Consider the following 12,314-nt stretch of genomic DNA (forward strand, 5'->3'; position numbering starts at 1 on the left):
TGAGATTGTGTGTGTGTGTGTGTGTGTGTGTCTGTGTGTGTGTTTCACTTTAGTCATTCTAGTGGGGGTATAGCAGTATCTCATTGTGGTTTTAATTTGCATTTCCTTAATGGTTAGTGAAGTTGGGCACTTTTTCTTCCATTTTTAGACCACTTGAGTTTACTTTTTTTCTCATGTTCTTTTCTAAAAGCATTATTGTTTTACCTTTCAGTTAGATTTGAAATCTCTCTGGAATAAGTTTTGTATACGGTTTGAGGTAGGGGTAAGACAACTGTTTTTCCTTATGGATAGCCAGTTGACCCAACACCATTTATTGAAAAGATAAATCCTTTCCCCAGTGCATTGTGGCATCTCTTTTGTCATATATCAGGTGTCCTTATACTTGTGGCTTATTTCTGAACTTTCTATTCTGTTCCACTGTTCTATGAGACAGTGCCCAGTAAGCTTTGTGATCAGCCTTGTTACTTAGTAGTGTAAGTCCTCCAGCTTGTTCTCTTCAAATGGCTCTGCTTATTCTGGGTCCTTTGTGGCTTTGAGGCCCGTGGTGGCTTTGAGGCCCTCTTGCTGCTGGGCTTGGGCTCAGCTGTGTCCTTGGTTCTTATTATACCCCTGGGGCTGATGCTGGCTCCATGACCCCATCTCTCAGAGGCTCAGAGAGGTAGGTGACTTGCCCCTCCACACAGCTCTGGAGCCTGGCCTTGGCTTCTGCCTCAAGGACAAATTCCTTGGTGTTCCCATCTACAAAATGGCTTAGGTGGTCCAGGGAAGGCTCACAGGTATCAGCCCGCTGGAAGATGAGGCCTTATTCCATCCTGTACACAGCCAGGCTGTCCCCGCTACCTCAGCAGGTCCAGGGAACAGCAGACTAGGCCACACAACCTCCTGGAAGAGGAGTACCAACCATGTCCCGGGTGAGGATAGACTGAGCTTCCCTAAGGCAGGCCTAGGAACAGATGCCACTTTCTTTCTGTCATCTGTCACCTTAGAGGCTGGAACCCAGTAGGGCTCAGAGGAGGCTTGCTGATCGACAGCAGCTCAGAGGGCTTCCCACCTTGCCCAAGGACACACAGCAGCTAAATGATGCAGTTGGGATGCAAACTCAGATCTGACTGACCTGCCAGAAGACTGGGTTCCTGAAGCTCCCTGGTGAGCACCCCAGCCCCCTCATTCTGACCCAACTCAGAACTTCCACTCTTGGTCCACAGAGGCCTCGCTGTGCAGGCTGGGTCTGACTCACCGCTGCCCTGGCCACAGGAGGAGGAGGGCTGATACCAGTCAGCCTTCCCTGGAGATGATGGCCAGCTAAGCCATTTTGTAGATGGGAACATCAATGAGCTTGTCCAGAGTCTGCAGCCTCTTATGCAGATCTCAAGCCTCCAGACTCCGTATCCTAGGCTTCTCAAAGCAGGGCCCAGGTTAGCACTGTGCTCATTTTAGGGGGTGCCCTGAGGTGGTAATAAAGATGTCTTTCATACCTCTGAGCCTTTGCGTGAACTGTTCCCTTTGCCTGGAATGGCCTTTCTCTCCTGCCTCTGTGGCCAGGCCTGTGTGGAGGCTTCCCTGCTTTCCTCTTGCTGGAACCTCTGAATGACACATACTTCATTTGGCCTTATGTCTGTTGGCCACACTAGACCAACTCCGACAGGAACCCCAAGTTGTGGTAGCCCCTCCATACCTGGCGGGGGTCTGGACACATCGTGGGTGAAGCCCAGATGTCGACTGCCTGAGACTGTCAGTCCTCAGGGCACAGAGCATGAAAGGATACAGAGTGCTGCTCTGCATGGTGGGGTCTTGTTTGTTCCTCACAGTGGCCCAGAGGCCCTGGCACATTGTCTCTTCCAGGCAAGGACCATGCAGACCAGTGAGGTAATGCGGCCTGCTCAGGACAGCGGGGGCCTGGGTCGAGGCTCAGGAGCTGGAGAAGGGCTGGGCCACAGCAGAATGTGCTAGGGCTACAGTCTGGATAGTGGGGATGTGGGCACCGGCTGGCACCCAGCTGTCAGGGAGGGGAGGAGAGGAGAGCCAGGCCTTCCCCAGGGTGAAGGGGTGGGCCCTGCTGCAGCAGACCTGAGTGCTGGCGTCTGTGATGTGGAAAGCTGATTCCCCTTGGGAGCCTCCGCCACTCTCTGAGCCTTTTTCTCTTCTTGAAGGAATTCCTCCTGCACTCACCTTTGTTGGTTCACGCAACATAGCTACTCAATCCCTGGAGCCCCACATTGGACCCTGGGATAGAGAGAGGAGCTGGACACAGCCCCTCCCCTGGAGGAGCATGGGGTAGGCTGGGGAGGCAGACAAGTCATGTGCAGATGGGATACAGTGTTAACGGGTGCTGTCCCAGGGGCACCAGGATGGCAGAGGAACAGTGTGTGCAGAGGCCCTGAGGGAACAGTCTTGTGGGAGCTGCGAGGAGCTCCGAGCCCCAGAGCTTCAGCCCAGGGTGGAGAATGGTGGGGATGAGACTGGCAGGAGGAGGGAAGAGGGCAGGCACACAGGGCAGCTGGGAAGCTCAGGTGGTCCTGAACCCCACCCAGGGGTTGTGCTCGGCCCAAACAGCTAAAAACACCAGGGAGACAGGAAGTGCTACGGGCCTAAGCTCAGGCTCAGAAAGAAAAGGCCTGGGTGGAGCAGCTTGCCTGCCTCCTGGTCTATCCGTGGCCTTCAGTGCTCTGCCTGGAGCTAGCAGAGGAGACCTGACCCTGTCGGGGTGTTGGCCCCATAGATACAGTGGGAGGTGACCTTGGGGCAGATGGAGCGTGCAGAGGGGCAGTCTGTGCAAGGGCCGGGGCCAGAAGAACCTCACATAAGTAGGCCAAGGTTAGCCTGGCAGGCAGGTGAGGCTGGAGGGATGGGGCAACAGTATCAGACCCTCAGCCAGCCAGGCCTGGCCCTGTGCAGCCCCTGGCCCAGCCGAGCTCTCCCTTTATGGCCTCCACCTCCCTTCCATCCTCCCCAGGAGTGGACCCTCCCAGCAGCGTTGGCCCCTTCCTAGCCTGGAGAGCAGCCAGACCCTCTTTCTCCACCAGCCTGGCTGTGTACCCTGGGCGAGCTTGCTCTCCCTCTCTGGACCCTCTAGGCTCAGAAACACTGGAATTGCAAGAGCTGATTTCTGGGCTCCTGCTTTCAGCTTCTCTGATCTAATTCTTGTAGCCTAAATTGCTTCCTGAGCTGACCCTGCCGGAAACCCGTGGTGCTAATGCTGCTCCTTGGTGACTGTGCCAGAAGCCTGAAGCCCGGAAGCTGGCTCTGTGAGCTCCTCCCCTCTCTCCCTCAGACCTCCAAGGCAGGGAGAATGGGTGGGAGGGGGCAGGGCTGCTGGCCTCCGTGGGCAGAGGGGCAGCCAGAGAAGTTAAGTGGTTGGCTTGAGGTCACACAGCAGCACTCCAGCAGGCCCAGTATGGATATGGGGGCAGAAGGTGAAGTGGCTTGGGTGCAGAGCAGGGGGCAACTGCTCTCAGCTCCCTTGGCAGGTGGGGAGACAATGGCCCCCTTGCCCTCCCTGCTGTCCATCTGTGCCCATGCTCACTGCCCGTGCTCGCCTCCTTCCTTTCCTGTCTCTCCCTTCCCTCTTTCCCTCCACATGAGGCCCCAGTGAGGCTCCAGCTCAGCCACGGTGTGTGGGGAGACCCTAAGTGAGAGCGGCAGGGTCACACAGCCAAGGCGGTGGCACTAAAGTCGGAGGATTTGGGTTCCCGTCCGGACACCAGGTTTCCAGGGGAGCTTGGGCAGGTCACCTCACCTCACTGAGCCGCAGTTGTATTTTGTGAAAGCTGGCAGCCGTGTGCCCACTGGCACTGTTGGCAGGCAGTACACACGCACCTCTGGCCAGGGAAATGGGGTGTCTCTTGGGACCACTGGGTGTCTTGGCCCCTTCCCCCTCACTCCTCTTCCCACTGGCATGCTCGGCGGGCTCCTCAGCCTTCAGTTAATGGGTTGACTCCTTCCAGGAGGTGCAGCAGCACTGTGTAATTCCCATCACTGAGATGAGAAAACGGGCTCAGAGAGTTCACATGACCTGTTCAACGTCACCCAGCATAAGGGTGGTACCACTGGGGCTGGCACTCACACCAGTCTTGATCTCAGATATCACTCCCACAGCCAGCCTGCCTTGCCTTGGTTTCCCTCAGGGCTGGGCTGGAAATTGTGGCCTTTACCCCAAAAGGATTGCACTGTTACCCTGAGCAGGCCCCAGGAAGAGTAGATTGGGGGCTGTGGAGCTGCACTGCAGCCCAGATGGAGTTTGAGGGATGGGGGGGTGGATCATAAATGGGGTGGTCACTCAGGTGCTTGGCCGTCCGAGCATCTCTCAGCGCACCTGATATGCAGGCCCTGCCAGCCGCTGTTCCTTGCCCTGCCCTGCCCTCCACTCCCAGAGGCCTTGCCTGACCATGTTGGTCCAGTCTGTGTCCCTTGCACTTGGCCAGCACATTGGTGCAAAGTTCAGGGTGCTTGGCTGGGCCCACCTGGGCCCCTGGGGAATGGAGGGAGGGTTAAGGAGCCATGGGCCTGCTCTCTACAGAATTAGAGACGTCTATTCCCAAGATGCTGTGAGGAAGGCAGCATGGTGCGGGGAGGACCAGAGAGAATGAATGAATGATGCCAAGAGGGGTACCTGGGGCAAGGTTTTCCCACACCAGGCAGAAATGTGCCACTCTCTAGAGGTGGGGAGGGAAACCCAGAGGCACACGCTGCTTTCCTGTGGGAGGCACACCAGCCAGGGAGCTGCCAGGGCTGGCCACTGGTCTGATTCCGTCTGAGGAGGTGTAGGGAAGGCTGGTCAAACAAAGGAAGGCAGGGAGGGGGGTGCGGTGTGGGCCAGGCCTGAGCTCTGTGTGGCCTGTGGGCCTGGTATCGCCTCTGAGCTTCAGAAACGAGAGAATCCAGTCTATGGAGTCAGGCCGGTCGGCGCCTGTCCCACTCTGCTGTATACCAGCTGTGTGACCTTGGGTAGGCTCCACGCCTCCCTGAGCCTTCCTTGCCTGTGCCATGGGGCTGATGATGTCCGCTTCACAGGGCGCATCAGGGACCCAGGGACTCTGTGAGTGACGGTCTTCTTGCCTTCCTGTCCAGGTGTTCCCCCTCCCCTGCCTGGGGCAGCAGCCACCATGTTCTCGTGTGTGAAGCCCTATGAGGACCAGAACTACTCGGCCCTGAGGCGGGACTGCCGGCGCAGGAAGGTGCTCTTCGAGGATCCCCTCTTCCCCGCCGCTGACGACTCACTGTACTATAAGGGCACGCCGGGGCCCGCCGTCAGGTGGAAGCGACCCAAGGTCAGGACCCAGGGCCCTGCCCTGGATGTGGGGGCAGGTGACAGAGAGCGTATGGTGGCTGGTGTTCAGAGAGCTGTGTGAGTGGGGCCCAAGGGGCAGCAGCGATGGGGACTCAGACCAGGCTGGGGTGGATGGTCCACGGCACTGCCTGGATTTCCTAAACCATGTGTGTAGGCACTGCCTACTGGCTAGCCACAAGCCTGCAGGACAGGCAGCCCCTGCCCCACTAACGGGATGGGAGGTTTGTGGAGCAGGAAGTCAAGCAGGCTTGGCTCAGCTTGCTTGGCGGGCCAGCCCAGTGGGTTATCATTAACGCCCAGCTGCTTGCCAGTGAGAGGGAACTTTGGCCTCAGGCAGCCTTGTTTCGATGGAGTCTTACCTGTGACCGCCTGTTTACAAGGTCAGTGTCTGGTCCCAGCTGGAGCTGGGTGAGCAGGCCCAGGCCCACCCACAAGGCTGGGTCTGCAGGGACATTGGGGTGGTGGGAGGAGGCATCCCTGGCCCCAGGCTGCTGAGAAAGTGAGGGTGCTGAAACGGTGGGATTTGATCTGGATGGGGAGCTCGGAGAATGGGCTGTAATCCTGTGGCCACCACTGGATTGGTTGAGGCCCAGCCAGGCCTTCACCCCTCTCAGGGCCTCCACTTCCTCACAGGAAAAATGGGGCAGCAACCTCAGCCCCGCTGAGGGTCATTTTTGGAATAAAAATGGGGTGATGTGGATATGACCATTTTTGATAAAATGTAGATTGACATCCAAATGTAAGGAATTTACTTTCCTGATTGTTATCATCATGATTTTGAAATAGTCATTTGTGGTAGAAATGAAAAGTATTTATTATGATGATTAATCAACAATAATAATAATCGTAAAAAAATAGTAGTACCTACCTCATAGAGTGGTTGTGAGAATTAAAAGAGGTAATGCATGCAAAATTCCACTCACAGCCCGGCAGCCAGTACAGGACCATGGATACTGATAATGATGAACAGGTGGCGTCTCTCTGACCACTCCTTTTGGTCCCTGAGGCTACAGTGTGTTACACAGAAATCTTTGGCCTCCTGGTGTGATTTCATCCCCTTGAACCCCGATTCCTGGGTGTGAGGGTGGGCTGGGGAGGGGTTCGCTGCTTGTCTGTGGGTCCTGCAGAATGGGGTCCCTGGTGGCCTGGGTGGAGGGGAGGCTGCAGGAGGTTACTCTCCCTGGCCTCCAGGGCTGTGCTAGTGACACTGAGGGTCGTCCCCTCACAATGCGGGAGACCATGCTGCTGTCTCAAGGATGCTCCAGGCTGGGAGGAGGCTGTGACTCCCGCAGCCCAGTAATCAGAGGAGGTGTCTTGGAGGTGAAGGGTGATGAGGTTTTTGCCCAAAGGGCCAGGTGGGAAAAGGCAGAGGGAATACAAACTCACAGGTGGGAGCCCCTCAGGCTCATGTGGGCCTGTGGAGAGCCATGCCTGGGATGGCAGATCTGGGGCCAAGATGCTCGACCTTGCTCTGTGGGTAGTGAGGTCCCGCGAAGGCAAAGGCTTTCAGCAGCCTGTAATAGGGTCAGATTTGCATTTTCCAAAGTTCCTCCTGATCCCCCGGGCTTTTTGGGAAAATGAAATGTAGTTTTCTAGTTTCCCTCCCAGGCTATGATCTCGAGTCCCTTCTGACTGAAAATACCCTGTAGATGTCCTTGGACTGGGACTCTTGAGAGGCAGAGAAACTGAGGCCAAGAGAGGAAGGTGCGTGTCCTAGATCACCCATGAGCTGCTAGCAGGGGTAGTTGAAGAGTCCTGCCTCCCTGCACCCCACCTTCCTGGCACCAGATAAAGGGCCCCTGGTGCCCTTGACCTCAGTCCCAAGAGCTGTAACAGAATCTCTGGCCCTGTACTGACTCTCTGGAAGGCCCAGGAGCCTCCTGGCCTGGCCACAAGAGTTCTGCCTCTCGGGCCCCCTCTCCCACGCCTTCCTCTCTTCCTTTGTCAAGTAGGTGGGGAGGGAGGCCTTGGCCTCAAAGGGCCTTTGTGAGGCCTTGGCTGTGGGGAGGAGGGCTGGGCACTCGAGCTCTTCGCCCTCCTCCCACTCCATCCCCTGGCTACCCCCGTCCTGACTCCCTCCTGCCCTCTGGCCATTGCCCAGACATTTTAGGTCCGTGGCTCTGAAAAGAGGCTGGTGAGGCCTGGCGGGAGCAGGCTGGGCTTGCTGCGGTGAGAGGAGGAGACGCCAGGGTGGCCCGCTTGGTACTCTCCTGCTGCGTGACCCAGGGGAGTCAGCTGCCCTTTCTGAGCCCCTTTCCTTGTGGGTTCAGGAGCCATGCCACACCTCCTCCTCTCGTTGCCTTCCTCGCTGGCTCACTTGATGCCCTGCCCTTTCTAGACACGCAGAGCTGCCCTGCCCTGGATGTGGGGGCAGGTGACAGAGAGCGTATGGTGGCTGGTGTTCAGAGAGCTGTGTGAGTGGGGCCCAAGGGGCAGCAGCGATGGGGACTCAGACCAGGCTGGGGTGGATGGTCCACGGCACTGCCTGGATTTCCTAAACCATGTGTGTAGGCACTGCCTACTGGCTAGCCACAAGCCTGCAGGACAGGCAGCCCCTGCCCCACTAACGGGATGGGAGGTTTGTGGAGCAGGAAGTCAAGCAGGCTTGGCTCAGCTTGCTTGGCGGGCCAGCCCAGTGGGTTATCATTAACGCCCAGCTGCTTGCCAGTGAGAGGGAACTTTGGCCTCAGGCAGCCTTGTTTCGATGGAGTCTTACCTGTGACCGCCTGTTTACAAATGAGAAGTCGTGCTGCATGCCCGTCCATCCCCTCCAGCTCCTTCTCTGAGTTGGTCCTTATAGTGGCTGCTCTGTTCTTAGAGGGTCTCCTCAGCCAGCCTCCCAGCCTCGCTGCCTCTCAGATGGAATGCAGAGGCTAGTTTTTGAGCCACAGTGAACTCGGCTGCAGCCTTGGCCCTACCTTACTAGAAGTGTGACCTTGAACAAGTCACTCCTGCTTGGGCCTCAGTTTCTTCATCTGTAATTGGGGAAGGATAATTCTTGCTGGTCACAGTTTCTGGAAACCAAAATGACTTGAGGTATCTGTGGTGTCATACACATGGGAGGCAGGTGACAAACTGGTTCCCCTCTCTTGCTTGTCTTCTCCTTGGCAACTTTGTGTTGGGGACCTAGAGCCACCTTGGCTGGGACATCCCATCTCCTATTGACTCTGCAGGTGGGACCAGGCCTTGTCCTCTTGGGTGCCGACCTGGGCACCTGCCTTCAGCCCACACCCTTCACCCACAGGCTCGCTATGTTTTTGTTCTTTCCAGTACAGTGGCCATTCGCCGGCCCCTCACAGGCCTGGCTGGGGAGATGCACGGAGAATGGAGAATGTCCCCAGGCCTGGGAGCTCGGTGTCCTTCCTCCTCGCTCAGGGCCCGGGCCCTGGTAGGCGGCCTCCTGTCACCCCGTGGGGGCAACATCCCCTCATCCAGCATGCTGTCTCTCCCACATCTGGGTGTGAGCCTGGAGGTCCTTTGGTGGAATGCAGAGGGGACAAGGTGGGGCGGGGGAGGGGGACTAATGAACAGACACTGGATTTGGAACCTCCAGAATTCCCCTAGGGCAGTCTCGGGGGCCCCAGCCTCAGCCCAGTCCCGGGGACTCTTGCCCATCAAGCCATTTCCTGGAGATGGCCCTACTCCTCGGCTCCCTGAACATAAGGCCTTTTCATGCCACAGAATAGTCAGTTTGCAGCAAGGCCTGGCAGCGGGGGCACACCCAGCCAAACTGCCCAGGAATGACCCCCTTCTGGGCATGTGCTCAGAGATGGGGTTCAGTGGGGTCAGGGAGAGCTTTCAGAGGCCTTGAAGGGTGGGGACTGCCATGGAGGAGAAGGAGGTAGGGCTGGGGGAGGGCAAGTCTTCTGCAGAGAGGATGGGCTGTAGGCTACAACTCCCTTTCCAGTCCCAGATGGAAGTCCTGTGTCCTTCCCGGACCTGTTTCCCACTGTCTAGTTCATTCCTTCTGTGATCCTAGATTCCAGGAGGGTGGTGACTAGGATGAAGCTGGATGGACAAAGAGTGGGGGAGGACGGACGTGGAGGGAGCCTCTACGGATATAGCCCAGGTGCCGTGGATCCAGTCTGCTGCCTTGCCTTGCCTTGTACACCAGGACTAGAAACCTGAATTTCTTGTTGTGCCACGAAGGGAGGAGGGAGGTGGGCTGGGCTGTGGCCTGTCAGGTGGAGCTGGTCTAACAGGCTGGGAGGGGCTGAGCAGGGGAGCGGTGACTGCAGGTGCAGAAGGCTGTCCTAGAGCTGTGTTGCCTGGAGAAATGGTCAACCCCTAGCCCTCGGGGGCAGCCCCTGTACAGCCCAATCCTGTGTACCACTTTGTCCCCCCTCCCTCCCAGGGACCTGTCTGTAGCCCCAGTGGAACCTGCCAAGCTTTGCTAAGCCTAGAAGTGGGCAAAGTCAGGCCTGGGCCCTGCTTAGGAGCTCACAGGCTGGTGGTGGGGACCCTAAGGAAACCCAGAGAGTGTGGACAAGGATGGAAGGGAGCACAGGTGGCTGGCACCAGATAAAGGGCCCCTGGCACCTGAGGACCATTTCGGAGGCAGTGTCTGCCTCAGGACACTTCGGGTCCCCATTTCCCTCCTGAACCTCCCTGTTTACCAGCACTCTCCATGCCTGCTCTGCCAGCATCACTGCCTCCAGGCAGCCTCCTCTGTTTTCTCTCTGGCTACTGCTGTCACAGCTCTGCTCACATGGGGGGTCAGGGCCTGGCTCCTTCTCAAGATCCCTGCCTGTGGGCAGAGACCTTTCCTGACTCACTCTATGACCTATGTCCAGCCAGTGGCCCAGGAAAAGTGGAAGGGCAAACACTAGGCTTGAGAAGCCTGGCCCCATGGTGGCAGAGGTGAAGGCCTGGGCTTCCCCAACCCCTTGGTCTCATTGCTATCTAGTGAGACACCCCCTAAGCTGGGTTAGGACAGGTGCAGGGAGACAGGTGAAGGAAGGGTGGCTTTGTCACCCATAAAACCTAGCCCACCTGAGACCAGCCTGGCCAACATAGTGAAACTATGTCTCTACTAAAAATAGAAAAATTAGCTGGGTGTTGGTGGCAGGCGCCTGTAGTCCCAGCTACTCTAGAGGCTAAGGCAGGAGAATCATTTGAACCCAGGAGGCGAAGGTTGCAGTGAGCCAAGATCGCGCCATTGCATTCCAGCCTGGGCGACAGGACAAGACTCCATCTAAAAACAAACAAACAAAAACAAACAAACAAACAAACAAAAAACCTAGTCTACCTGGAGACTGCAGCCAGACTGCCTGAATTTGAATCTCAGTTCACCTCTTCTTGTGTGGCCCTGGGCAAGTGACTTAACCTTTCTGTGCCTTGGTTTCCTCATCCGTAAAAAGGGGATGCCAACAGTGCCCATCTCACAGGGTTGTTTTGCACAGTGCCTGCCACATAGCAGGTGCCCAGTCATTGTGAGATATTTCTATTATTGTTCCTTTACAGGTGCCCCAAGGTGGCCCCTGGATTCCAGAGCAGACTCCAGGTGCCACCAACCTCAGGTGGTTTCTGTTGGTTAGAGCTGGTGACCCTGAGCCTCTCTTGGCAGTGGGAACATGCCTGGCTGCCTTCCGCTCTGTCTGCTCCTTCCCAGGCTGCACGATTAACCCCAGGTTCCTGCTCTGCCACAGCAAGTCAGGGTGATGGAATCTGGGAATCGTGACTCCCAAGCTCGGTCTGTCTCTCAAGGACTGGAGAAGTGTCTGGGGCCAGAGCCCTGATCTGGGGCCCAGATCTGGTTGAATCTGCACCTCGGGTCTGCCCCAGCTGTGGTGCTTAGTGTTGGGAGACCCTGGTTGGGAGCCCAGCAGACCTAGGGCATCCCATCGGATCCGTCCACTTACTTGCCTTGTCACCTTGGGCATCACTGCGCTGTCCTGGGCTCAGCCTCCTCCTCTGTGGGATGGGGCAGTCGTGTGTCTGTCTTAGGACACTGGCTGGGAGGATCTGAAGTGGAGGGACACCTGAGTCACTTCCTGCTGTAGACCCTGGTGATGCCAGGTGGTAGCTGTTTCTCTTTCCGTGGCATGATGTGGCTGGGGTCCTCCGTATATGGAAGCCCCTCTCCCTTCCCGGTCTTGCCTGCCCTCCTGGCCTCAGCGAACAGATGCTAAGTCATAGCTCCCTCTGGGTCAGAGGATGGGCTGGGTGTGGGGTGTGGTCCAGGGCTGGGAGGGAAGACAGGAGGGCAGCAGGGAGGAGAGGGAAAGTCCCTTCTTCCTGCCTGTGCTTCCTGACGGGGTGCCGTTGGGGATGGATGAGACCAGGCGGCCTCACTGGGTTTCCTAGACCGGTGCTCTGCAGAAGCCGCCGTGCAGGTTGGCCGTGGTGCACCCTGTAGTGCCAACTGGAAGGAGGGGCCAGGTCTCAGGAGCTGCTCATGCCCTTGGGGGAATTCTAGCCCTTTCTCTGACCCTCTAAAACTCTGGTTCTTCCGGGCAGAGGGGACAGCAGGGTCCCCATCTTGGTGGGAACTAGGAGCCCTCTTCCCCATTCTCCCTTGCCACTGCTCTGCTCCACGATCTGTAGAGTCCCTACACAGCACTGCTGGGATGACCATTTATCTCCTCTGCACAGGTGAGGCCCAAAGTTGTACAGCAGGAAGCAGACATTCAAATTCTGTCTTCCTGCCTCTGCCACCCTCTGCTGGCCGCCTGTGGTAGGACCGCAGAAGCTCTTGGGATGGAACTAGCTCAGGAGCGCCTGCTGGAGTGGAGGCAGACAGAGGGCTGCTGCCATCTGCCCATGCTGTGTGGCGGGGGCATGGTATTACACCTCCCTGGGCCTCAGTTTCCTTATCTGTAAAAGGGGATATTGCCCACCTCTCAGTGCCTTGGTGAGGATGGATTGTGGTGTCAGCAGGATGCCTGGTACATGAAAGTTATGTCTCAGTGTTTGCCTGTCCCCACCCTCCACCATACCCACAACCCCTGGGGAGCAGTGGCTTCCTCAGCTCAGTGAGGCGATGGGAGAGGAAGAGGGGCCTGCTCTGTTCCCTGGGCCAGGGCTA

At 57.2% G+C, this 12,314-nt stretch overlaps 1 protein-coding gene across 1 annotated transcript in view; it reads left to right on the forward strand.

Annotated features, from left to right (window-relative positions):
* Positions 1-12,314, forward strand: part of CAPN5 (calpain 5) — a 57,602-nt gene that overhangs the window by 12,861 nt on the left and 32,427 nt on the right. Inside the window, exon 2 of the mRNA XM_031016135.3 lies at positions 5,068-5,267. Coding sequence (XP_030871995.1) covers positions 5,103-5,267 — 165 coding nt within the window. The 5' untranslated portion in view covers positions 5,068-5,102. The remainder of the gene's footprint in view (positions 1-5,067; positions 5,268-12,314) is intronic.

The sequence above is a fragment of the Gorilla gorilla genome, chromosome 9 (assembly GCF_029281585.2).
Source record: "Gorilla gorilla gorilla isolate KB3781 chromosome 9, NHGRI_mGorGor1-v2.1_pri, whole genome shotgun sequence".
NCBI classification, from domain to species: Eukaryota; Metazoa; Chordata; class Mammalia; order Primates; family Hominidae; genus Gorilla; species Gorilla gorilla.